Source organism: Dermacentor albipictus, chromosome 1 (genome assembly GCF_038994185.2).
Source record: "Dermacentor albipictus isolate Rhodes 1998 colony chromosome 1, USDA_Dalb.pri_finalv2, whole genome shotgun sequence".
Lineage (NCBI taxonomy): Eukaryota > Metazoa > Arthropoda > Arachnida > Ixodida > Ixodidae > Dermacentor > Dermacentor albipictus.
Window position 1 is genome coordinate 464798600 of NC_091821.1, and position 27672 is coordinate 464826271.

Genomic DNA, 27672 nt, shown 5'->3' on the forward strand with positions numbered 1-27672 from the left:
TAATTTTTGTCGTAGCAACCAAGTGAAGAGAGCCAGGAACACTTGAAGCTGGAAGGGGCATTACTCAGCTTTGTACAGCACCTTCTTGTTCGAGGCTGGCTCAGGAAATCCCAGAAGTAGTCCCAAGACCTTTCTTGCGGATTGCTTCTAGGTGCACATACTGGGTGTCTGGTGGTGACATCAGAGGCAGCTGGTATAGCATCCTACTGGTAACCAACACTGAATTAACTGTAGCATGGGTGTTGGGTGCTTAACCCCGGTGTATGCCAGCTATGCACTGAAGCACAAGGAGCATCTGTGAAGATGATGATGATGTAATGTTGTCAACAACGCAACACCACAGTAGTATGCTGTCCAGAATAATGCCCAGAAATTAGAACATGGGTGACTTGCAGGGTAAGGAAGCCACCTAAAATTAGATCCAAGTGTACAGATTTTCACTTCATCTGGGGAAATAGGACAAATGAGGATTTTTTTCACTGATAATGGCAGCCCAAGCATTGACAAGTGGACCTGAATAGCACTTGCTGCTCCCTGGACTATTCATGCAAGATGTTGGTGCTGGTAGCAAGAGACCCATACGCAGATGTCACCAGCATACATGGACGTCTTCACTGGAGCGCGATGGAAGTGTTCACTGGAGCGCGAAGGTCTAATGTATGTGAGAGACTGGCCATGGTGATGTTGAAGAGCAAGGGACATAATACACTTCCCTGTGGTATGCTGTGACAAATGCACACTTCATCACTCTAAACATCCCCATGACAAACTCTAATGCTGCGGTCATTCAGAAATGCGTGAAGTGCGCTAGATGACCAGCAACACCTATCACTTGTAACTTGCTAATGATGGATGTTTGAGACAGACAGTCGTATGCCTTTGAGACATCCATAAAAACAGCAAGTTTTTAGCAAGCAAACATCAACAAACAGCAGTGTTTCATGTGGCTTAGCATGTCCAACACATTACCTCGAGAGCTTAGATGCTATGTGACAACCTCAGTTGGTCCTCTCACATTTCCAGAATTTGCAACAAAGCCAATCATACACTATGCCATCTGCACTGCAGTCTACATCTCATTCCCCCAGCACTAATTAATTTACTAGCATATTCAACACTTGTCCTATGCAAACTGGAATTTGTTTGCTCAGTTCGGTACCCACACCAATTTCACCTCTCAACAGCTCTAGAGTCTATGCAAAATCACACAGCAAGGTTTATTCCCTCCAAATATTCTTTCTTACTAGCATCACAAAACCCAAGTCCTCATTGAACCTTCAAAAATAACGAGCAGCGCCGCAAAACCGCAAGGTTATGCCTTTTTCACAAGTTCTATCACTCCCTGCTTCATGAAACTAACACTGCACTTGCACATCACACTTCATCCCGTTATAGTCATCCAAAGGCTGTTTACCCTCTGTAGCTCACACTACCGCTCACTTTTTTTTTATGCGAAGCATATTACGAGGGCTCAACCCAGCTCCTCAGGCGCGGCGGTGTCGCCTTGAAACCACATGACACCGTGACGTCACGACAGAGGAGAAGTGGCTTTGGCTCAACTCTTGCAAGATGGGCTGGGTGGGAATCGAACCAGGGTCTCCGGAGTGTGAGACGGAGACGCTACCACTGAGCCACGAGTACGATGCTCCAAAGCGGTACAAAAGCGCCTCTAGTGAATGCGGTGTTGCCTTAGAAACGAGCTGTTTCTAAGGCTCAGGCGTGCGTCGCTTGCTCAGGCGCACATTTCGTTGCCGCGCCGAACGCTGCGTTGCTCGACGCTCACCGCGTCCAATGCGGGGCGTCCAAGGCGAAGCAGAGTAACGCATGAGTTGTTTCTTCGTCTAGCCGAACCAAATATAGCCAAGCAACAGCAGTTCACCAAGCTAAACAGTGGTTCAACAACTAAAATAAAGGCTAGTATGCTTCGCATCCTGGGCTTAACCTTACCTAAGCCACAGCCATTTTTTTTTTGATCAAACAGTGAATGTCTGGAATTATCTTCCTACGGAAGGCATGCACCACTCCAGTAATGCATCTTTCAAGGCATTGTCAAAAATATTGCCCACTAGATATGCCTGCACGTTACTTTATGTAATACCTTGAATGGAGCAATTGAGGTATCAATAAATCAATAAAAAATAAATAAAAAAGACTAGTCATGTGTGGGAAACTCAAGGCCATATTGCTACACTCTACCATAAATATAAGTGTGTTTAAGTAATCAATATTTCAAACATAACGAATACTCTGGGATTAAATTGAAGTGCATTTACTTTAAAAATCCTACATTTGATTGCCCGTACACATGCAGTCCATTGGCCACTGCCAAGTGCTCTTCCAAGCTAGTCAGGAACCGGAGTGAGCTTGACTGATATACTCCAAGAGTGTTTGTTTGCTATCTGAAGAGGGCACACTGAATTTTTAACAAAGATAAGAAATGGTGAACCATATTTATAACATAGTAGTGCTCCTGACCTACTCTACTTGCAGATTGATCTACTTGCAGAATGATAGTATTAGATTTGCTAGATGAAGAGAAAATAGGATGCGAAAGGAGTCTGATAGTGTCTTTCACGTTTAACATTTAGAATTCAATGCAAAAATGGCAACGAAAAAGATGAATACAGCAGAACCTTGTTGATACATTCCTGTTATGTACGTTTTCCCAGTGCCAACGTTCACAATCGAGGACACAAGAAGTGACCCAATAGAGTTACACTCATTTTTACCAGTTCATATGTTCCCAGAAAACGTGATTTTTCGGCATCAACGTTCAGTGCGTCGCTAAACTGCGACCGTATGATACGTTTTCCGACCGCTAGATCCCATGTAAACAAGAAAATGTGCGAGGTGCACGCAATTGAAAACAGTATATGGCTGCCCACCACTGCAGCTTCACTGCGATTCTCGCCCATCCGTCTCACGTGAAAACACCAGCGCGCACCACTCAGTTTCTCATTCTGGCAACAGCAAATCTCCTCTGGGATCGTCGCACATGGCATTCACAGCTATCACTGCCAATCCTATTGTGACAAGCGTCTTGCCTATCTGTGTCACAGGGCGTGTGCCGTCGGAAGTATAGCGCACGCTTTTAACAGGCGATAACCAAAACGTGCCACCATTCCCTGCTGCAGACTGCAATCGTATACGTTTTACGGCTGCTAGATCCCATGTGAACAAGAAAAAGCATGAGGCGCGTGCGATCGAGAACAGTATATAGCCGCCTGTTTCATGCGAAAATGACGGCGCACAGTTTCTTATTCCGGTACCAGCAAATCTCCGCTTGGGTCGTCGCACGCCGCATTCGCAGCTATTGCTGCTAAACCTATTGCGATAAGCATCTTCACCTATCTGTTTTACAGCACGTGGTGCATAGTGCCATCGGTAGTGTACTGCATGCTTTTAGTAGGTGATAATCCAAACACGTCACTGTTCCCTGCTGCAGGCGGCATGATGTGGCCATCACATTTCGCTTCGGTGGCATGCGGCATCGCCCACCAGCTCAATTTTGTTTCGGTTTCCCATCGCCCTGTTAAAACACCACGCAACAGGAAAACAAAAGGCACCTCGGGTAGCTGGAGCACTATGCACCAGCTCCATGTGCATTGGCATCTCATGCAACGATCTGCGCGACGCTTCCGATTACTTAGATGTCAACAACAGTTGAGTCTGTCAAATCGTTTTTGTTACTTCAGATTATACGCTTTCCCAGTTAGTACGTTTTTTTTTTGTGGTTTTTTTCCAGAACGTATGAACGAGGTTCTACTGTATCTACCGTATTTACTCGCATAATGATCGCACTCGCGCAATGATCGCACCCCTAAATTTTGTCGTCAAAATTAGATTTTTTTTTATTTCCCGCGTAATGATCGCACCCCGAACTTTCCGCAGCGATACGTCGTGTGCTAAGTCTAGCGAATAATGATCGCGCTTACCACCTGTCGAATGCTACGCAAACGACTCTTTAAGACAAGCCAAGCGGCCTGCACGCACTAAACATGCTTAAGTAGATGCCTCATTTCATTACTTTCATCACTTTCCGCACTTCCATGACAAAATGAGGTACAACCAAACTTGCCTTTGTTATGGGTTGCCTTTATAATGGCTGATGTCAACAAAAACAATAAAGGCGCATTTCGATTCTTTTCATCTGCTTTTGCACTCGTGAGCACGCAACCAATCGCGCGCGGCAATGACAGTAGCCACGTTTACTCTGATACGTTAAAAGTGTACCCTATTCATACGCCGACGCTTGTAACACAGCTAAGATATTCGCCCACCCTTAACGGAAACGTGCCGTATTAGGATAGTAGTGAAGACAGATGCCGCAGTTTCCGCAGCATGCCCGTCATGTGTTTCTATGTCACTGGCAGCTAAGCGCGCCCATCTGTTTCTGTCCCCTCAAAGTGGACATGGCTACGTTATTGCCGCAAACTTGCCGATATTAACGGTAATATTCATCACTGATACGGAAGAAACTGTTTCAATGCACGTAATGTACTCACGAGAAGAAAAAAAATTGCGTTTGGCGCGTTCGGCTTGCTCCGCCAGCCGCCATTTTTGTTTTGGTGTCCCGCACCCGCTATCTCGAATCCCGCAGCAAACGCGGGACGAAAAAAAATAAAATTTTTTTTCGCGGAAAATTTAATCCGCGTAATGATCGCACCCCTGAATTTGCGTCACTTTTTCTGACAAAAAAAGTGCGATCATTATGCGAGTAAATACGGTACTTGCATCAAAGGGCACTTCACCAAGTTGAGCAATGCAAACAGACAAGCATAGCACAGTGACAATGCCCTAATGATCATGTCTGACAAGTATCAAGGCACTTCAAAGTGCAAAAACATTTGAAATCTCAAATCAAAGCCCATGCACCCTTCTTTTGAGGAAGCTCTGCTTTTTGCCAGAGAATCAAGGCCACATGCATGAATGCCTCTACAATAGGCAAACTGCCTACGATGTCACTGATTATAGCACGTAACTTCAGTAAACTGTCCAAAGCAGACTGCATAAAACCGTCATGGGAAGTTTTCTGCACAGCAAAGAACGAAGAGAAAAAAAAAGGAGGCAGGTTTGGAATGTGAACGTGATGCTGTCCCTCGCCTCCGATATGGTTGAAGGCAGGGAAAGAATGTCACTTGCAGATCCTAGTATTGGCAAAGAGAGAGAGAGAGCAAGTGTCTATGCTGGCAGTGAAAGTTCGCCTCCTGGCAGGATGACAATGTGACATTTGTTCTTTTTTTACAGTGGAACCCCAGTTATATATCCCCGCGGTGTTGCGATGACCCAGGTTTTATGAAACATTAGCGCAGTCCTGGTGAAGTCCCCATAGAAGCAATGCACTAAAAACCCTGGCTATCCGACGCAATTTTACGCCTGACCCGCATTATACGACGACCCTTGCGAAGCGTGGGATGGAACGGCAGACGAAATATAGCGCCTTTTCTTCTCCACAATCACTTTCTCCCTCTCTTCTCGACAGCATCGCCTCTCGTCGCGTTGGGCAAGTGTTTCTCTCCTTCCAGTTTCTCTGCAGCAGATCGCCAACAAGGTAGCGTGGAGAGGCCTAGGTTTATCGCACGTGTTCTTCGTCATAATCCTAACGACCGGCGTTCAGCGGAGGTTTTGAGTTGTGTGGAGCAACACGAGGCACGATGTCCCGAAAGCGGACAGTCTGTCACTCGGGGATAAGCTGAATATTATTGAGCAAGCGGAAAAGCAGCATGGATCCACGAAAGCCAGCATTGGCCGGGACCTTAACATACCTGAGTCTTCGCTTAAGACGACCCTGGCAAACAAAGAGGTGATATTGCAGAATTCCAACAAGTTCGCGCTCAAGCAGGAAGTGGCAAAAGAGGGACGGCATGAGAAGTTAGAAAACGTTCTTGTCAAGTGGCCGCATCAAGCCCAGACCTCTGCGATCAATGTTGACGCCGCCATTTTAAAAGAAAAGGCGGACCTTGTGGCATTGCGTCTGGACATCGACAACTTTCAGGCATCTAATGGGTTGCTGGACCACTTTAAAAAAAACGGAACAGGATTGTGTACAGCCGCTCCTGCAAGGAAAGCACTTCCGTGTACGTTTCGACGGTGAATGAGTGGATGGAGTCGTTGCTGGAGATGATTGCTGCATACAAGCCCTGCGATGTTTTTGGCGCCGATGAGAGCGGTTCTTTTACCATATTCAGCCCGAGCACACCCTTGCGTTTAAGGGTGACAGCTCTCATGGTGGCAAGCGTAGTAAAGAGCGTGTGACAGCACTATTGTGTGCTAATGAGGACGGTTCCGAGAGGCTGCCCATGCTCGTTGTTGGAAATTTTGCAAAGCCACGGTGCTTTAAGGACTTGAAGACGCTGCCGTACAGCTACAACTTCAACAAAAAGGCGTGGATGACGTCTTCGCTCTTCAGCAATTTTTCGCAGCAGCTGGATAACAAAATTGGTGCTAAGGCGAGGAAAATATTGCTTTTCATGAACAACGCACTGTGCCACCCACCCGATACATCGAGCCTGAGGAACATAAAAGTTGTTTTTTTTTTCTGCTCAACTGCACAAGCCGACTGCAGCCGCTAGATGCCGGCATCATTAAGTGCATCAAGCAAGGGTACTGGAAGCGGTTAGTGCAGCGTCGGCTGGCGGCTATGGAGTGCATAGTCGCCAGCCTGGGCCAAAAGGGTCACTCCTCGTGAGGGGCCATCCTAGGACTTGGGCCTGCCAGATAACTGAGCAGAATCTCAATAAAGTTGTTACCACCACCACCACCTATGGAGTGCAGCGATTCGGAAAAAAAGATCACTGTGCTCGACGCCATGCATTTTGTTGCCAGTTCGTGGAACGCAGTGTTGCGAAGCACAATCGTTAGCTAGTTCAAGCGCTGTGGCTTTAAGCGAAAGACTGCCTCCTCTGCTGGGGACCCAACAACCTAGATGCTGCCCGAGGCCAATTCAGGCTTCGCCGACGACGATTTTGAGGGTTTAAACGTCACCATGACCTTCGCCGAGTACGTGGAGGCTGACGATAACGTTGCGATCTGCGGCGCGGTGTCGCTGGATGACGCCATCAAAGAGGCTTTGCCTAGTGCCAACACTGCTGCGAAATCAGATGAGGACAATGATGATGCCACAGATGCCGTGCCTGTGCCTACCACGTTCACCGAGGTGCTACGGCACATAGACGGCATCTGGAACTTCATCTGTTCACACGATGCCGCAGAGAATTTCCTTTTGAACGTTGGCCAACTCGAGCCAAAGCTCTTGGTTCATGGATCAAACAAGGTCCAAAAGAAACTTACCGACTTTTTTTAAAGTTCGCGCTGCTGGCGGGAATCGCAGCAGTGGGCAGTAGAGTGCCATAAAGGTTTGTTTGAATAAAGCACGATAGGTACCTGTACTGCAGCATTAATTCTTATCGCATTTACTTTTTTGGTAATTTGGGTTTCCAAGCCCTGCAATGTATGTTAGCAGTTTACATTGAAGTTTCTCGTCAATCCGTCGCACGAAATAAGTACCGTATTTATTTGAATCTAGGCCGATAGTTTTTTTCAAATAATCATATTCCAAACTCTAGGGTCACCTTAGAATTGAGGATTTTAAAAAACGCGCCAGTTTTTTATTGAAACTTCTAAATATGGTGCATAGCTAGCACTATCTAGAAAAGTCAGTATTGCAGCCGCTACAAGCCGTGCCAGTAGCCAACCATACACAAACGAGGTCGTCATTTTGACCTGTGTCGTGTCAGCTGTATTGGTGTGCGGCATGGTGTTATCGCGATGGCACCAAGGAGGAGATGCCACTACAGTGCCGCTTTCAAGCGAAAAGTTGTGATAGCCGCAGAGGCATCGTCGAACCTACAAGCCGGGCGGGACTTCTGCATCGATGAGAAAAACGTCCATCATTGGAGGGAACAACAACAGCAGCTTTTTGCGTGCACCGCAACGAGGATGGCATTTAGCGGACCAAAGAAAGGCCGTCACCACGAAGTGGAGACAGTTTTGGCCAACTTTGTTTGGACGCAGAAAGCAGCTACCCTTCCAGTGACAACAGAAGTGCTCCAAGCGAAAGCTAAGGAACTTTCGAGGGAGCGAGGCCTAACGCCAAAGGATTTCAAAGCCAGTGGCTTCAGAAATTCATGAAGCGCTTCGGCTTCAGCCTCTGACGTCACACTTCAATCACCCAGAAGCTGCCAAGTGATTTCGAAGAAAAGCTGATAGCTTTTCAGTATTACGTGCAGCGAAAGAGAGAAGCAGCAGGCTACAACCTTGGGCAAATCGGCAATGCCAACCAGACGACTGTGTATTTTGATATGCCAGTGGCATACACGGTGAATGAAAAGGGTGCCAAGGAGGTGAAGTTGCGCTCTGCGGGCTACGAGAAGCAGCGCGCAACAGTGATGCTGTGCTGCACAGCTGATGGACATAAACTTCCTCCTTATATATTTAAAAGGAAGACACTGCCTGCTCGAGAAACTTTCCCAAGAAATGTCATTGTGCGGGCAAATGAGAAAGGGTAGATGATGGGTGCGATGGTGGAAGAGTGGGTTAAGATTGTGTGGCGACGGCGTCCAGGAGCCTTTTTGACAAAAAACTCGCTCCTTGTCATCGACTCTAACCGTGGGCACTTGACCGACAACATGAAGGCTGCGCTCGCCCAAGCGAACACGGACCTCGCTGTCATACCAGGCGGCATGACGAGCCAGTTGCAGCCACTTGATGTCTGCATCAACAAACCTTTCAAGGATCGTGTGCGGAAATATTACAAGGTCTGGTTGACTGACAAAGACCACATGCTAATGGCAACGGGCCACATCAAACGTGCATCGCTATCGCAGCTGGCGGGCTGGGTAGCTGCAGCATAGGACGACATCTCAGGTACTTTGATTGTGCGCCCCTTTAAAAGATGCAGCATATCTAATGCGCTTGATGGTACCGGAGATAGTGCACTGTTTGAAGGTGACAGTGACAAGGAACACAGCGACAAGTCTAGTAGCGACGACGACGTTGAATGATCTCTGCACGTTCAGATTCAATAAATGCTGTTTGCATTTTGTGAATGCCGTCCTCGCTTTTTTTTTGTTTGGCCCACATTCGAGGTAATATATATATTATTTTTTTGGCTTCGGACTTTAGGGGGTTGGCCTAGATTCGAGTAAATACGGTAGTATTTTTATAGGCATAATTTATGTTCGGATTTTACAACGCCCACATTTTACTACGCTTTTTCGTGGCCCCAAGAAAGCCGTATAATTGGGGTTCCACTGTATTTCCTCTAATAATAAACCAAAGTGAAAAATTCTTACGATAAAATGCTTCCTAGATGGCACTTTACAGCTTCCACTATACCAGAAATTTGCAATGCAGTCTGATGAGGGGCCCTCCAAACAAGGAACCAAAGATGGTTGCTAATTCAGTGCTCACCTAGATACAAGGCCATGGTGACGAAGACAATCAGGCCAAACCAGGCGTTGAAAGAAACAGTGAAGTAGATGACAGCGACCACAATGTCAGCCACAGCTGGGAAGATGTTGAACAGCAAATAGCTGGAAACAAAATCAGCTTCTAAGTGTCTCTCTTCAGCTAGGGCATCCTTTTAGTATTCAACATGTCACACCTCCTCAACTCTAGAAGTAGCGTGAGAATATAATTTTTTGAGACATAATTGAATACAAATAGAACAATGCTAAAAGCAAATAAAATCGAATATAAAACATTCTTTAGGAGTAATTGAATAGTGCAAAAATTTTTTTTCATTAATACAAAACTGTTCACATACTACCCTCAAACCTCACTATAATGAAGTTGAAGGATATGAAATTCATTTATTATATCCACTATTTCATTATATCCATTATTGGGCCCTGTACTTCAGTATATGCCCAATGGGGTGCAAAACTTCAAATACGTAGAGAAAAAGACAGCTTTAGGGCACGTGGAACAGCTACACAGCTATGTACAGTGAAACCTCGTTATAACGAACAGTTAAAAAGTCAGAAATTAGTTCGCTATATCCATAATTTGTAACATAAAATTTCGTAAAAAATACATGCAAGAGGAGCAAAATTCAATCAGAGAAGGCACAGCAACTTGAACGATGCTTACTTGGGTCACGTTCATTTATTTACGCACAAAGAACTGCGTTATTGCGGCCTGCTTCTTGGTGTTGATCGCATTCTGTATCACGCCCTGTTCCACAGTTTGCAAACACTCAACAAGGGCAAGCCCACTGCCCTCAATAGCACTGCAGTGGCGGCGCAGTAAATCCAATGCAGCAAGTGCTTCTTGTGAAGTCAGAATGTTCTCATCATCTACAGGATCAGCCTGAGCTTCGTCTGCGGGATGTTCAGAGACTTCCGCAGCGATTACGGCGTCCGTCAGTACAGCCGTGGTCGCTGAGATGTCGTCGCCACCTACGAAGTCTTCTACAGTCATTGTTGCGGGCATGTCACCAACAAAACGCGAAAAATCATTCCAGGCCTCATCGAGCTCACGGAGCTCTGCTTCTGCTTCATCGGGATCGTCCCCATCGTCACTTGATGCATGGGCCTCTGGCGGAACAAAACCTGCGTGCCGAGAGCAGTTGGCAATCGTTTCACCATTCATACTGTCCTATGCCGCTTTAGGCATCTGGATTGCTCCCAGCAGGTCAATCTTCAAGTCTTGCTTCATACGAAGCTTCACGAGAACAGTGTCAGTCTCCTCTTATAAACTGCCTTGAAGGCCCTGATGACGCCTTCATCTTGGCTGCAGAGTTAGGCGGAAGAAAGCGAAGAAAGCGGCGCTATCGGCGGTTGTGAGATGCGGACGATTTCTTTGGCTGTCAACTCTCGATGACGACGTGGCATCTGTGGCGCTGTCAGCGCCTGCGAGGTAGTCCTGAACGTTTGCTGCACCGCATAACACACTTGTAGTCCAACGAAGCCTGCCGCCTGCTATTAAAGTGAGGTAGGGCTTGGCGTCGCGAAGTTCGTTATATCCGTTTTATGCCAAACCGCGTTCGCTATAGGAAGTTAAAAATACACGTGTTTGACAAAAATATTTCGGAAGAGTTAGATATATTCAATAATTCGTTATATGCATGTTCGTTACATCGAGGTTTGACTGTATAGGATGAAATTTTAAGAAAACAAAAACATCTGCCTCAATTCCACCCTGTGAAAGTGAATGTACAGCAAAGTTGTGGACAAAATGTAGTGGCTGCGACTGCGTTTGCACCTTTTCCATTGTGCAATGCATGTTCACAACGTCCATATGCTACATGTAACCCGCATTCATGAAGTGAAACGTTCACAAGCAGCTACTTGTAATTCAACCATTTAACCATCTGCCTCTGCAGCAAGCTACCACTTATTGCCTTGGGATTCTTTCAGAGCGCCACTGAAATTTCGTTAAATTGAAACTGTATGTAAACCCACTTTATTATATTGAGGTACTAAATACATGGTGTCCTATGGACCAGAAATTATAAAAAGTTAAATACTTCATTATATAGAGAATTACGTTATACAGTAAAACCTCGTTAAACCATACCGACTTAAACAGTAGTATTGTTTTAAAGTAGTAAAGTCAAATCCCTGACTCTGCTGCCATTGAATATATTGTGTTTTGTATCCGCATAAACCGTACCCGCTTATTGCGTACGCATCGGTTAAAACGTAGCGCTTCTACTTTTCGCCGCGCAAACACGGTGGTGCGTCGTCTCCATCGGGTGGCCCAGCAGAACAACAAGCCTCAGAGATCGGAACAACGGCCTCCAAGCGTCCTGTGCGTTTGCACGTGAAGCCACATCAACATCAACATCATTTCCACGCCATGCCAGAGAGCGTTGTGGCGTCGTGCAAGTGAGGACTCGCATCATGCCGAAGCTCGGATAAAAAATACGCCGGGTGCTCAGCATAGAAGAAAAATTAGACATCGACCGTGCTATCGAACGTGACACGAAAAAGTTGGCGCTGGCACGCGACAGAGATCTGCTGTTGTCTACAGTGTGTGGCATTTGGAATGCGAAGAAGTTGCTCGGCAGCGCTGCTGCGACCATGATGAGATTTTGGCTACGAGGTTCGACTTTTCGCCATCGTTGCCTCTGTTGTTGCCGAAGTGTCGACTAGCGACAGTAATGAGGACGACACAGAAAGCGAAAGCACGGGCGATTCAGGCCCAACAGTGGCAGAAGCTGCGCGTTACGTCAGCCTCATGAATGCGATCGGCGCGACGAGAACAGGGACGCGATAACGTAACTATTCCAAACGAAAAGTATTCCGAACTCCGGCCCCCAGCAATGAAAAAGGCGCCCCGGGACTTATAGCACTACTGCGCGCGTGCACGGAGAATACGTAACGCCAACGAGGAATATGCCGTGCGAGTGTTTGCCAAGGGGGGGGGGGGGGGGGGAGGGCTGGCTGAGCAGCTGGCACGCAGCTTCAGTAAGTTTGAGGCCGCTGCCGTCGTGCTAGGCCGCTGTAGCATCAAACAAAAATAACATTGTTGTCACGCGAAGTGAATAAATACTGCATGTTGTTTTCCCATTTTATCGCACTCTCTCTGAGTTCCATTTTCGACAGGTAAGTGGGTGAGCTCATGCTATTTGGTTTAAACAGTACTACCGTTTAGTACGTACTTTTCCAGAGCTCCGGCCAACTACGGTTTAATGAGGTTTCACTGTATTGAAGTCTTTTATATCGAGGTGTAACTGTATTAGAAAAATATTCTATATTCGCTTCACTACAAGCACTACTTGATTTGAATTTGATTCAATCTCAAGAGCTACCGTATTTACTCGCCATAATGATCGCACTTTTTTGTAAAAAAAAACTGACGCAAATTCAGGGGCGCAATCATTACGTGAATTAAATTTCCCGCAAAAAGAAAAATCTTCTATTCATCCCGCCTTTGCTGCGGGATGACAACAGGTCAACAAATAGGAGGCTGCCGCAGTATGTAGTGCGGGACACCAAGACAAAAATGGTTGCCGGCGGAGCAAGCCGAACGCGCTGAATGCTATTCTTTTTCTTCTCGTGAGTACACTACGTGCATTGAAACATTTTTTTCCGTATCAGTAATGAATACTATCGTTATTATCGGCAAGTTTGCGGCAATAACGTAGCCATGTCCACTTTGAGGGGACAGAAACATATGGGCGCGCTTAGCTGCCAGTGACATAGAAACGCATGGCGGGCATGCTGCGGAAACTGCGGCATTTGTCTTCACTACTATCCTAATACGGCAGGTTTTCGCTAAGGGTGGGCGAATATGTTAGCTGTGTCACAAGTGTTGGCATATGAATGGGGTACACTTCTAACGTATCAGTGTAAACGTGGCTGCTATCATTGCCGCTCGTGATTTGTTGTGTGCCCACGAGTGCAGACGAGAAGAATTGAAAGGCGCCTTTTTTGTTGTTGTTGACCACAACCATTATATAGCCTACACATAATAAAGGCAAGTTTGGTTGTAGCTTTCTTTTTTTCTCATGGAAGTGCGGAAAGTGATGAAAGAAATGAAATAGGGCATCTGCTTAAGAATGTTTGGTGCGTGCAGACTGCTTGGTTTAAACGTCTTGAAGAGTCGTTCGCGTAGCATTCGACAGATGGTAAGCGCGATAATTATTAGCTAGACTTGGCACACAACATATCTTTTCGGCAAGTTCGGGGTGCTATCATTACGTGAGTGCGATCATTATGCGAGTAAATACGGTACTATTCACATGCCCCTGCTGTAATTCATTCTAAATTACATTCAGCTGAAATGCTGCATGACCTTGGAAGTTTTGTGTCAGTTTAGTCAACATCAGCAGTGAAAGTAGCACGGGAGTACACACCGCAGATGTTAGGTATACCAATACTTGAAACGTCAATGCTAAATGTGTCCCTGTAACATGATGACACATTGATGCGAAACGTGTGACTTGGGGAATGAGCTGCCACACCCTCACCATCAAGAAACGTCTACTGGCTCATTAGGCTAGTATGCACCATTTTAATCCTACATAGGGAAATGAAACTCACATCAGTCAAGCTTGACTTACAGTTTACCTTCATTTCAACTGTTCACTTCCATTTCTGCAAGGGCTTTGATTCCTTAGCATAGGTGTTCCAGCAACCCAAAGTTCTGGTTCAGTGGTGAGTCAATAAATTGCTCTTAACTCTTTCATTACTGCTAAATATGTGATCATTTTTGGTGCTTTTATGTTTTAACATTTTATTTCAAGATGTAGTAACTGCAACATATAAAGCAATAAATAAAATCATAGCCTAATCACTGGTGTGTTGAGTGGATGTAAAGCAGTAATAATCACTCAGTCAGTTTTTGAAAATTCTGATGTGAAACTAGGAGCACTAGGAGGTTAGTTTCGACGATACTACCTCCAGTTGAATTTTTATATTTTCTGAGTCCCCAATCTGCCAAATATTGCCAAATGTGAAAAATAGTTAAAGTTCAGTCATCATCTTAGATGGTGCATAGTGCTGTTGGTTGAAGAATTCGAACAAAAATGTTTAATTGTGCGCAGAAGAACTGTTGATCAAATTGATCTATTTTTAATAGGCATGGTAATGAAAGAGTTGACTAGCCTTAGTGGCTAAAGAAAAATTCGAGGTGACTTCGTGAACATGCGAGGGAACATATGCATAGTAGTACAGTAAAACCTCATTAATACATAGTTGGTGGGGAACGCAGATCAGGTACGCATAAAGTAATGTACTATTTAACCGACAATGGCAAATGAGCGATTACAGGCTTACCAAGAAAAAAAAAAGAACCCGTTTATTGTCACTCAAACGCACATGCAGACAGGTTTTATTTGCGAGCTGGCAGCAAAATATCTGTGATTTTCACTTGCTGCCATGGCAGACTTGCTGCAATGACAGCATCCTCTAACTGAGCAAGGCCAGGAGCCAATTTCTGCATCAGGCCCCACTTCTCCCTGAGCGCCCTCATGACAATAAACACACTAGTTGTATCAGACACGGAAGGGCCATAATCTATGTTGTCACCCATGACGACGATGTAGAACAGCTAGAAGCTATGGGAGCCAGAAACATGTCATGGCTACCATGTTTTGACATTGCTAAGAAATTATGAGGTTTTATGTGCCAAAACCACGATCTGATTATGAGGCACGTTGTAGTGGGGGACTCCGGATTCATTTTGACCACTGGGGTTCTTTAAGAATATGCACCTAAACTTAGGTACACGAGTGTTTTTGCATTCCACCCCCTTCGAAATGTGGCTGCCGTGACCAGGATTTGAACCCGCAACTTCGTGCTTAGCAGTGCAACACTGAAACCACTAAGCAACCACAGCAGGTGACGTGCTATCGGTGGCGACCGCAGTCCGGGAAACATCTGTGCGCTGCCATTTCGCTATCTATGGTCTACACGCACAACAGTTTGCTGATTCCACGCTTGTGCGCACCGAAAAATGAAGTAAATACGATGCATTAACCATTTGGCATGTGTTAAGCGACTGCAGCTTAGGTGGTCAGTACATTAGGCTCAATGGTGACAGGGCAGGGGATTCATGGCGACTACAATCAACGATCGATAATTTGGACTCCACGGGGAACCACGAGGAACGTAAATAAGTCTGAACTATGAAATGTCGAAAAAAACAAATGTACCCAAAAAAGATCACTTTATTTACATTTATGGCCCCTGTGTACAAAACAAGTGGTCGATGCGTTGATGCACGCACTTCCACTTACCAAGTCCACCTGTATTTCTGCCACTTTTGAGTTTCGCTGTACGCCGACGCAAGGACTGCAAAGGTTTGAGTCAGATCTGCATGTGGAAGGCTCTGGAGCACACAGCACATCATTATCTGAGTCAGAGTCGCTGTTTGAGGAGGGGTGAACCTGCTCAATTATTTTATCATCGTTCAGTTTGGCACACGATGAAACCGCGCTGCCGCCGTCTGCAAAGTCTTCAAATCTAATGGCGGCAGGAATCGGCACACCGCAGCCCAGCACGTCATCAATGATGCCTGCATTTGAGCTCGTTGTGGTAAGCGGCAGTTCAGCCTCTTCAATTGCAAAGTCGGGCTCATTTGGACTGCTACTCGAGACTCATTTGGAGTCGGACTGCGAGGGCACTGTTGGGGCATTTGACTTGGCCTATCTATAACTTCACGAGAAAGACTTGTTGGAGCCAGCAGAGCACTGTCTAAAACGCAAACTAAACAAACAAGCACAGCCTTCCAGAAAGCTGTGCGCTAGGCAAACTCAACAAATAGAATGGCAATAGCAGGCCGTGCACGGAAGTTCTGGAAAAGGATGTGATGATCGCAATGTTGATGCAACCTCACAATTCAGGCAAAGCCTCCAAGATTGGCAGTTGCAGTTAAATCTCAGAGGTGTAGAGCGGTGATCAAGGCCAGGCCTCAGCGATTACCATCTAGGGTGTAATCTCTGAGGCCATACATAATGTCTCGTCGAGGTTGCCAGAGGAGATAATGGCGGCAGTGTTGGTGTACGCTTCAGCTGCGGGCAGAATCCGGGTAATCAAATATAGAGCTGGCGGCTGTCCGAAATATCGGTCGTCTTTACACATTAAGTATATGGGGCAATTGGCGGTTCTGAATTACCGAACATGCCTGGATCATCGGTGTCCGCTTCGTTGGTCAGCGACTGTATACTTCAACCAGAAACTAAGACACAGCGATCACCAAGGGGTGTCCGCGCCCACTGCCTCACCGTGCAGGCAGCCAGCGGCTGAGAGTGAACAAACTCGACAGCACTCCGTAATGCTGAAATGTCTGGGGACAAACGAATACAACGCGTGCTAAGCAACCTCCTCCATAGCACCTAGGCAGACTCATATAATCAAGGAGCAAAAGACCCCAGATTTTCTTTCTCGTGCCCATAATGACCATAATTTATAGTGATAGAATCTATCTCGCTGTTTACAATTTAGTAGGAATCATAATTTTAAATTGGCAAAGAAAGCCTCAAAAACCAGTAATGACGAGGCCTGGCGGTGACATCTTGGCACTTCGAACGTAGTCTATGAGATTACTGTACGTAAGTCGGCTGTTATCATGTACAACATAATTATTGCTTGAAATTGCAGTCGCTATATTATTAGACACTTGTGCTTTATTCTATTCTTCGGAAGTCGAAAGCGCATGCATGGCTACGGCAAAACGCTGAACTGTGTATCACATGTAAAAGCGTTGTTTCAGTTTCGACCAGATTGGTTTCGTTTTGACTGGTTAAATACCAAAGCAGTTGGAGAGGAAACCATGGAAACACATAGCTATTGTTGCAGAAATACTTTAACACTACGGAAAACATGAAGTGCAGGAACATCAACTTGATAAAGAAAATGATGCTTTCTTACAGTTACAGCTGCACTTGTCGCCTTCCTTCCCCCGCTAATGCCGGCGTATAATCACTATCGTGCTCACCTATCGCTGTTTTCAGCATGCTTCCAATGAATGACTACATCCTTACTCCAGATCGTAAAATTCTGATCAAAAATGTTCCATGGCGTTTTCCACGTTACCACTTCATTATTAGACACTCTGACCGGTAGGCTTTCCATTGCATTAAAAAAGTAGGTACCATGAAAATCGGTTGTCGGTCCCTTTAACATAAAAGCTATTGAAATAATTGACACTCGATTAATCAGGAAATTTTTTTCAGTTCTCTGAAATTTGAATTAAAGAGGTTTTACTTACATTGCACAAAGGGGTACATGGTAGCACAAGGAAAAGCTAGAATAACTGTACAAGTCCACAAAATGGTTCAGTGACATAAGAAAATTAGGAAACAGAATGGCATTTCCCTTCATCTGACCATTGTCTTTTTGCATCAAGTCCTCTATGACACTTGATCAACTATGCCAGTAGTGAATTCTTGTCGTTTATAGCACTGTTGGTCATACCTGAGGAGGGACGTGACGCTGCTCGTTCCTCGGTCAAGGATTTTGAGCACCTCGCCAGTTTTGCGGCCCAGGTGCCAGTTCATTGACAGACTGCAGGAAAGCATACATAATGAAAGCTGTGAAATAATAACATTCGTAGGTATAAATGGGCTGAAGATTATGGAACACACAAACACCTGGGAGAACACGAAACAAAAATTTTGTGCATCACTCTTTCTTTTTTGCTTTTTTAAGGCAGCTGCTGACTAGGTAATTACAGTACAAAGCCTCAATTCCTTGAGAGCACCACAAATGATTATTTGCAGTAACCTTTATGCAACCTGTTAAAACATGCGCCAAGTGCAGTATGGCTTGCAAAATGAAAAAGGAGACTATTCAAGTCACCAAAAGCGAAGGAAGCAGTTGCATGGCCTCACAAATGATTCAATAACGTGCCAGCCACCCATGTAATGTAATGTAAAGGCCATGTCATGAATGTGCCACCGAAAGCTGTCATATTGGCCCCTACTAATCGTGCATTTAAATTAACTTAAACTACTACTTAAATTGAAGACGATGCAATGAGCTATGGAAAGAAGAATGATGGGTGTAACATTAACGGATAAGAAAAGAGCAGATTGGGTGAGGGAACAAACGCGAGTTAATGGCATCTTAGTTGAAATCAAGAAAATGAAATGGGCAGGACATGTAATGAGGAGGGAAGACAACCGATGGTGATTAAGGGTTACGGACTGGATTCCAAGGGAAGGGAAGCGTAGCAGGGGGCGACAGAAAGTTAGGTGGGCAGATGAGATTAAGAAGTTTGCAGGGACGACATGGACACAATTACCACATGACCGGGGTAGTCCGAGAAGTATGGGAGAGGCCTTTGCCCTGCAGTGGGCATAACCAGGCTGATAATGATGATGATGATGAATTGCACATTTCCCTTGGAAACACAGACGAACCCACCCTCCACTCTTGTCCAGTTGAGTCCTCAATGGACTTGGCTTTCAGCAGCATGGTCGAAAAGGGTGTATACGCATCAGTGGCGTATGGTACCATGAGAACACCACATGAGATTTCATGTCTGTGAACGGTGTAATTACTCAGCTCAAAAGCCACGCTGCACTTCATGTATTTTTAACAAGTTCCATAATAGGAGCTATAATGAATTATGTGTGGCACTCCTAAAGAATGCAGGCTCCATAATGTAATTACTGAGTCCACAGCTATATAATCATAAAATAAAAACCACACAAAGACTTTCAGTCAGTACCCCTTTAACTACTCCCCAGCGCATTTCCTGAAATTACAGTGGAACCCCGATGATACGACTTTCTTGGGACCTCGAAAAAGTGTTGTAAAATGTGGGTGTCGTAAACTCTGAACATAAATAATCCCTATAAAAATACTACTTATTTCGTGCGCTGGATTTACGAGGAAATTCAATGTCAACTACTAACATACTCTGCAGGGCTTCAAAAGCCAAATTACCAAAAAAAAGCAAATGTGATAAGAATTAATGCTGCAGTACGGGTACCAATCATTTATTCAAACGAACCTTTACGGCACTCCACTGCCCACTGCCGTGATTCCCGGCAGCCGGCGCAAACTTTAAAAACAGTCGGTAAGTCGGTAAGAGCGAAGACGTCATCCATGCCTTTTTGTTGAAGTTGTAGCTGCACGGCAGCATCTTCAAGGTCTTAAAGCACCATAGCTTTGCAAAATTTCCAAAAACGAGCACGGGCAGCCTCTTTAGTACAGAATAGTGCCGTCACACGGTCTTTACTATGCTTGCCACCATGACAGCTGTCACCCTTAAACGCAAGGGTTTGCTCGGGCTGCATATGGTAAAAAAACCGCTCTCATCGGCACTGAAAACATCGCAGGACTTGTATGCAGCAATCATATCCGGCAGTGACTCCATCCACTCGTTCACCGTCAAAACGTCCACGGAAGTGCTTTCTCCGCAGGAGCGGCTGTACACAATCCTGTTTCGTTTTTTAAAGCCATCCAGCAACCCATTACATGCCTGAAAGTCGTCAATGCCCAAATGCAATGCCACAAGGTCCGCCTTTTCTTTTAAAATGGCAGCGTCAACGTTGATCGCAGAGCTCCGTACTTGATGCAGCCACTTGACAAGAACATTTTCTAACTTCTCATGCTGTCCTTCTTTTGTCACTTCCCGCTTGAGCCCGAACTTGCTGGCATTCTACAATACCACTGCTTTGTTTGCCTGGATTATCTTGAGCGAAGATTCGGGTATCTTAAGGTTCAGGGCAATGGTGGCTTTCGTGGCTTCATGCGGCTTTTCTGCTTCCTCGATAATATTCAGCTTATTGCCAAGTGAAAGAACTGTCTGCTTTCGGGACATCGTGCATCGCATTGCTCCACACAACTAAAAACCTCCACTGAATGCTGGTCGCTAGGATTGCGATGAGGAACACATGCGATAAACCTAGGCCTCTCCGCGCTAGCTTGTCGGCGATCTGCTGCTGGGAGACTGGAAGGAGAGAAGCGCTTCCCCAACGCGATGAGAGGCGATGGCCCCGAGAAGAGAGGGAGAATGTGATTGTGGAGAACAAAAGGCGCTATATGTCGTCCGCCGTTGTCTCCCGCGCTTCATGAGGGTCGTTGTATAATGCGGGTCAGGCATAAAATTGTGTCGGATAGCTGGGGTTTTTAGTGCATTGCTTCTATGGGGACTTCGCCAGGACTGCACTAACGTTTCGTTAAAACTCGGGTCGTCGCAAAACCGGGGGACGTATAACCGAGGTTCCACTGTATTTGAATGCAACTTGAAGAAATCAGCCATATGTCTGAAAAACATTAAATATTAGTAAAAACTTCTAGTCTCTGGAAATTTTAAACATTCGAGCAGTGTATGGCTGCTGGTGTGTACTAGAGTGCTAGTTTTGCTACAGCCTAATAAACAAATGGAAGTCTAGCATCGGTTTGATGAGATGATGTGCATGATGCAAAATTTGTAATGTAGAAGAAACATCTCAATTTCATGACACGACAATAAACTACAGGAATATTACATGAAATTAGCCATTAAAGGCATTTGACAAAGGCAGGGAACATAGCAAGTAAGTGTATTAGACAGGTAAATATGCCTTGGACTTGAGTCCTGACAAGAAATTGAAGATAAAAGTGCCCTCACACAACCCAATGAGGTTTGATTGTGCAGTTATTTTACAAAGTGGTACTCAGCAAAGAGAAAATTTAGCATTTTAAGAGCAGAACATTTTTATGTGCAACACTGCATCTGGTGTTTAGATAAATTTTCAACTATAACAAAACATACCATCACAAGCAGTGACGGGCACAGGAAGACTAGCAGGCAACAAAAATTAAAAAGATTTATACGAGGGCAAATCAGAAAGTCCTTGCACCTATATTTTTGTTTTTTGTAGCCAAATTATGACTGTAAATGCAAAGTCAACATATGCATTCCCCGTGGCGGACCTTTCTTGGAGCTGCCCGGCTTTATCTACCAGTAGCTCCGCGACACAGCACTGCAGTCAGTTGAAGATGGAGGTTGTGCTTCACACTTCCATGGTGCACGAGCAACAAAGTGTGATTCATTTTATATGGAGCCAGGGAAAAATGCCCATCGAAATTCACAGGCTGCCCATGTATGGGGGAAAGGTGTTTTCGCTTTGAGAAGTGTGAGGTGGTGGTGTTGTGAGTTCGCAAGAGGCCATGAAGACTTGCCTTGCAATGACGGTGGTTCCACAGTCAGCCGGACAAATTTTACTACAGGGGCATCTCAAATTTAGTGCTGCGATGGAACAATTGTCTGAACCAGTGTGAGGACTATGTGGAAAAATAGCGTAAGGTTCATAGAATTGTATATATTGTCTTAATTGCCTGTGTGTACCTTATTTTGGCTAATAAAAAATATGGGCAATGACTTTCTGATTCGCCTTCTTAATAAAGTGCCTGCAATTAACTGTTGAGCTGGATGACATTTGCTAAATTTGCCCACTTTTTATACATTGCTTACAGATTTCGGACTGCTTATGGCTTCAATGTAAAAAATAATTCAGTACTACGAACTTCAGAATACCAACTTTATCAAAATAACAACCATTATTTAATTTTCCTGGCACGCTAACAACACCTCAGTACTACAAATTTTTGTTTGAGAATCCAGGGATTATTAGATGCGAGGACACATACAAGCAGCTGCGGTGATCACCAGCATGCAATTGGGGTGCCCAGTGCACATGCCTGATGACAATGTTGCACATGCCTAATCCTGCATAACTAACACCTTGGATATCACCGATGATATGTTGTGGGATGCACCGTGAAGTCTTCAGACAAGGAACTTCGGGGGATTGGTCCAAACTGTTCACAATTCTGAAAGGTCATTAGAGTGAAGTCCCCAAAACTAACCATCCCTCCCTTCAACCCATCAGTTCATCAGTTGTCATCATATGAGCCATCCCAGAAAACGTCGCCGTCGGATCTTAGCTTGCGCTGCTGCTATTTTCCATATATTTTGCCGCCACACACCACCGAAGCATCGTATAATACGTGTGGCACGTGCAAAAGAGATGCTGACGCCGAAAAAGACCAGACAAGTAGGAAGCTTTATGTCGCGTCCAAAGTGCAATGTTTCTTTTTCCTCGTTTGTTTGTTTTTGAAATTCCTTGCCGTGGCCACCACAGCTGTCTCGCTTGAGGCGGACAACTGAACTATTCCAAAGCACAAGCATGCATAAAAAACATGATCTGGAAAGAGCAACTGTGTGGTATTCCTGCAAGCACACAGGTTACATTTCTCCATGCGCATAGCTGGAACGGCCACAGAAAGAAGCGCGCAGGAAAGAGGAGGCGTGTGCAGAAATAAAAGCAAAAGACAGAAGAAATGTGCCTCCGTTGCTAGGTGGCACATGTCTGGGCAGAACATGCACTCGCAAGACCTTATGCATTGCCGCCTCCGCAACATAAATGAAAAATCGTCTCCTGCCCTTCCGCATTTTTCTCCTCTGGTGCCATCTCAGGTTTTCCAAACCCATTTCCAGGGGCGTCCGCTTTCTGCGCCCTGTTGTTTGCTAGCCTACTGTTCTGACCACCATGAAGGATACATGGAACTCTAAGAATCCCCAGATTTCTGACTACTATTCATTTGTAGTACTGAAGCATTGTTAGCACGACATGGAAACTAAATAACCACCTTTATTCTGAAATGTTCAGTATTCTGAAATTCATAGTAGTGAAATAATTTTATGCTAAATCTATAAACAGTCAGCAGGGGGATATCTGAAAAGTTTGTTAATGAAGTGTTCGTAGCAGCAAGCACTGTAATAAGTGGCTGGCAGCAGTCCCCAGACAATGATCCTGACAGTTCACATGCTGTATTCATCTTTGACGAGAAATGAGCATGTTGATCTATTAATGTGTGTTCTGTAGCTACACTGCATTGAAGAATTGTTTTTTTTTGTTTCATTCACCTCAATTTCAGAGATTGCCCTATATTCTGGTTTTTATTATATTTAAGAACAGAGAGCAGCTGTAGGTGCATGTCATGTAGGTGCATGTCACATGTAGGTACATGTCACGAATGTCACCGTAGCCACATTGTACATTGCACAGATGTTTTGAGAGTCAGAAGAACCCAGAATGGAGACAGCTGCCATATTCTGGGCTTTCACCGAAGGGGTAATGCAAAACCACGAAACAGTTCATGTTTCTACAAAAGAACTTCAAAGCCTTGTGCCTTGGACTGGGAGGCACATTACTGCCATATCTTTCACAAGTGAGAAAGTGGCGTCGTACTCACTGATGTAGATGGGAGTAGAGTTCAACTTCAATCTCCTTCACCGTGTACTGCTGCACCGAGATCCACAGATAGGAGCGCACATTTGACAGGATGCTACTGTTACCTGATGGGCGAGAGGCGCACAATCATAACACACGGTGAAATGCCACTTGGATCTTTTAACAACACACAGTGGAAACCAGCGCGATTCTCCTATTCACCTGGTTTTCCATGCGGCATGACATGGGTATGAAATTATACGGAAGCATGGAGGCCTATTTCATACAGATACTGCAACAACAATTTATGAGAGGTATTGTCCACAAGTCATTGCTCATAGTCAAGTTGGTCAGTTATTAACTTTGCATCCATAAGTGCATTCTCAAGGCCTGTGAATAAAGTGTCCAACCAATGTAACTGCACACCATTCGCACAGGTGTCGTAATAAGTAACATTCTTAAATTTTAACTTACATTCTTGGGTTTTATGTGCAAAATCCATGATTTGATTATGAGGCATGCGATAGTGAAGAACTCTAGATTAATTTTGACCACCTGAGGTTTTTTTAACATGCCACCAATGCATGGTGCACAAGCATTTTTGCACACCACTCCCACTGGAACTGGCCCGCCACGACTGGGAATTAATCTGCAACTCCCATGCTCAGCAGCGCAACGCTGTAGCCACTGAGCTACCATGCTGGGCAAGTAAAATTTATTTCTATTAGTTAAAATAAAAAGAACTCATTTCTCCAACAAAAACTCGGCCCACAGATATCGATAATGACTGAGAGAAAGAACTTATCATAAGAAAAGCTGAGAAGTCAGCCTGAGCTAATATTCTCCAACCTGCTAATCAATATTTTCGAATATTCGATCGAACACTATGCTAGTATTTGATACTATTCGGTTCAGCTTGAAATTTCAGTATTCAAAGATTTCATAGCACTCAAAACGAGTGAATATACATATTTTTCTGCATATAAGCAGCACCCCAAATTACAACACCTCAAAGAGAAAAAAGAAATACATGTGTATAAGCAGCAGAAATAACTGCACACAATGCCCAAATCTTTACAAAAACAGCTTCCATTCTTGGATGCCCGAATCACCCATGTCGTATCTTCGGCCAGCGGCTCTGTTCCATATCTCCGTTTGTTTCGTGCCATGAAAAGACTTCGTTTATGAGAAAATTGTATGTGAAGGGTCCGAATACCTTTATCGCAACAAAACGCAAACGTGCGGCCATGGAGAGACCAAGCCAAGACAGAGCAGTGGATTCACCGCTGCAGCTGCTTTTGGTGGATTGTTTGGGCATCCCGCAACATCACATGGACGTGTAATTCTCGGCTACTTGCAGTTTGTGCGAGTTTCGCGAGCCAGCAAAATTAGTGCAGCACTATGCAATAATAAAACTGCTGAAACTTGAAAGCAGGGGAGGCGCAGAGTTGAGGGAAAACGAAACCTTTCGACCGCTCGCATCGTTGTCAAGGATAACGTCAATCAGTTCTTTTTTCTAAAAATGAAATAGAAGTGGCCAAGTAGCATTTTCTTTCTTCTTATAATGTAATACAATTATGTTTTTATAACAAGTGGTTGAGTACTAGCAACAGAATTTAAATGAGGAGTGCCTTTGTTATCAGGCAAGTACTTGAATGTCCCAGCGGGGTCTCTAATCATGTCCTGCATTTACCTAAATTTCTCGATTACTATGGCTCTGTTCATAGCAATATTGATGCCTTAGAGGTTCTCAAGCACTAATCTACCACTTTAGCTGGACTTAATATTTTCTTTTAGTGTTCCTTTAGGGGGGGACACATGTCCCACCATGTCTGACTGCTATTTCATAGTGTACACAAACATTGCATGCGTTAAACTGGTAAAATAATGTACATTAACAGCATATGTAAGCCGAAGAAGCCAATCAGCATACAGAGCGTGTGCGGTGAGAACAATGCTATTTTTTATTTACATAAGGCATTTACATTTACTTGCAAGCACTATTCTAGACCTGCCTAGTACATGGCTCGTATTTACGGAAGTTGTAGCTGTAATAGACGATGCAGTTATTATTTAAACAGTGTCTCAAATCAAAAACAACTGCATTTCAAGATGTGCAGTGAGATTTTATGACTGCAGAACTTTACAACTCACTCCTGCAGTATTGCCTGCTAAGCATGAAATGGAACATACATGGCAACTATGTAAACATAAAATCAAAACAGAACCTGGCTTTTTGATGCCATCCACTTGAGCCAGATAATTACTTCCACAATCATGAATGGCTCTCAGCTACAGTATCCTCTTTAATTCCACCAAGTAGAGGGCAGTGTCAACGCCCAAGTTATGCGATTTTCTGACGAACATTTCTTTATCACAGTGCTTCGGAAGAAGCTGAAAGTGCTAGATAAAAAAAAAATATCAGCTCGTTGATCGTTGAGGAACATTACTGCATTGCATCGGCTCTTCCAGTTAGAGACGAGGAGGAGACTCAAGTAGAGCTGTGCCTGTAAATATAAAATAATGAATTTAGTGTCAAAAACACGTTTGCAGAGAGAGACGGGATATAAATAAAGGACAAGCACGTACTTTCAACGGTTTATTTTTGCAGACAGTGAGCACATTTTCTGCAAAAATGCACAGCTGAAAGTAAGCACTCACCCTGCGTTTATGTCCTCCCCTCTCTGTGATCGTGTTTTTTGGTGCCAAATTCATTATTGTTCGACATGCAATAACTAGCCCAACACCAAATACAACAGTAAGTTAGGTGTGCATGAATATCAAATCAAATAAAAAAAAAGAAAGCCGAATATCAAATCGAATACGATATTCTTAGAATGAAAGGTGATCAAAATGAATCAGCCATCAAAAAATTTGGAAAATTTCAATAATATTGAAAAAAAAAAGAGCTGGCACAGATAAGGTTAAGATGAACATGTTGCTGGACTAGTTCATACGTGACAGCAAATTAGATTCTTGCACAATACAGGTGATCAGAAAAGGCATGTGTGCATAGACAGGACAAGTACCGTGCTGTCCTATGTCAAACTGCCCTGTCCTGTAAGCAACTGGCCTTGTTGCAAAGGGCCTTAACAGTGACAAAGCACCAAGCTCAGCTGTGCCAGATTACCTCCTGAGGCAAATTTAATGAATGCGCACTCACCCTGCCCTTGTAGACACCACAAGAACACGTAGAGCAGGATGTCCTGCCATGGGAAGATGATTGTGCCTTGTGCTGCCAGGCTGTTCACTGCACGAGGTAATTAAACAGACATCACCTGCTAATCAAAAGCCCCACGAATTACTTAGCGAAGACATTAATGGGAAGAAGACGGCGAAGAAGAAGAAGACAGAAGAGACAAGAACAGCAGGGGGGAAGAGAAAGAAGTGATCAAGATGGATACCTGTAAATAAATGAGTGTATTTTAACTCGTACTTTATATTTGGCGCAGTCGACCATGTGGCTCGAAGTAACGTTGGCAAGAAGAACAGATGGGCAGACGACCGTGAAGACCTACCAGCTTGACGGCGAAGATCCAGTGCTTCTTCAGGAATCAGCGACTTCATCGGAACTGCTTCGCATCATCGCTGAGAAGAGTCAACTGAACGAAGCAGCCCTCGTTGAGAAAGGTGTGGTAAGAATCGATGCTTCTATGTCTGAATTTGAGGTTATGTTTCCGGGACATTCAAGGATAGATTCCAAGAACGAGACTGAGCACTCGCATAACGCCTTGTTGCAAGCGCTGTTTCAGCAGCAGACCACGCAGTATGAGCAACAGCGACTGATTTTCGAAGCAGTTAGCGACTCACTAAGAGCACAGAAACCACATCAAGAAGAGTTCAAGCCCAATAGTTTCGATGGGGTGTCTAATGCCGCCAACTTGTGGCTCAGATTTTATGAATATGCATGTGCGCAAAACCACTGGACGTCATTGGACGACAAAGTGTGTAACATGCGCCGTTTTTTATCTGGCAATGCCAGAACATGGTGGGACATGCGAATCGCAAGTCAATGCCGTGATTCATGGCAGAAGTGGAAAGATAGTTTT

General features: G+C 44.6%; 1 protein-coding gene and 1 long non-coding RNA gene across 4 annotated transcripts in view; one reads left to right on the plus strand and one right to left on the minus strand.

The window, feature by feature from the left end:
• The window catches only part of LOC135905611 (uncharacterized), a 135572-nt gene that overhangs the window by 82544 nt on the left and 25356 nt on the right, over positions 1-27672 (plus strand). The gene's annotated exons all lie outside the window — the stretch shown is intronic.
• Hmt-1 (ABC transporter ATP-binding protein/permease Hmt-1) overlaps positions 1-27672 on the minus strand; it is a 134940-nt gene that overhangs the window by 76268 nt on the left and 31000 nt on the right. The window contains exons 6-9 of the mRNA XM_065436557.2: positions 26787-26873; positions 23646-23748; positions 17868-17957; positions 9412-9533 (exon numbers count right to left, since the gene is read on the minus strand). Of these exons, the coding sequence (XP_065292629.1) occupies positions 9412-9533; positions 17868-17957; positions 23646-23748; positions 26787-26873 (402 nt within the window). The remainder of the gene's footprint in view (positions 1-9411; positions 9534-17867; positions 17958-23645; positions 23749-26786; positions 26874-27672) is intronic.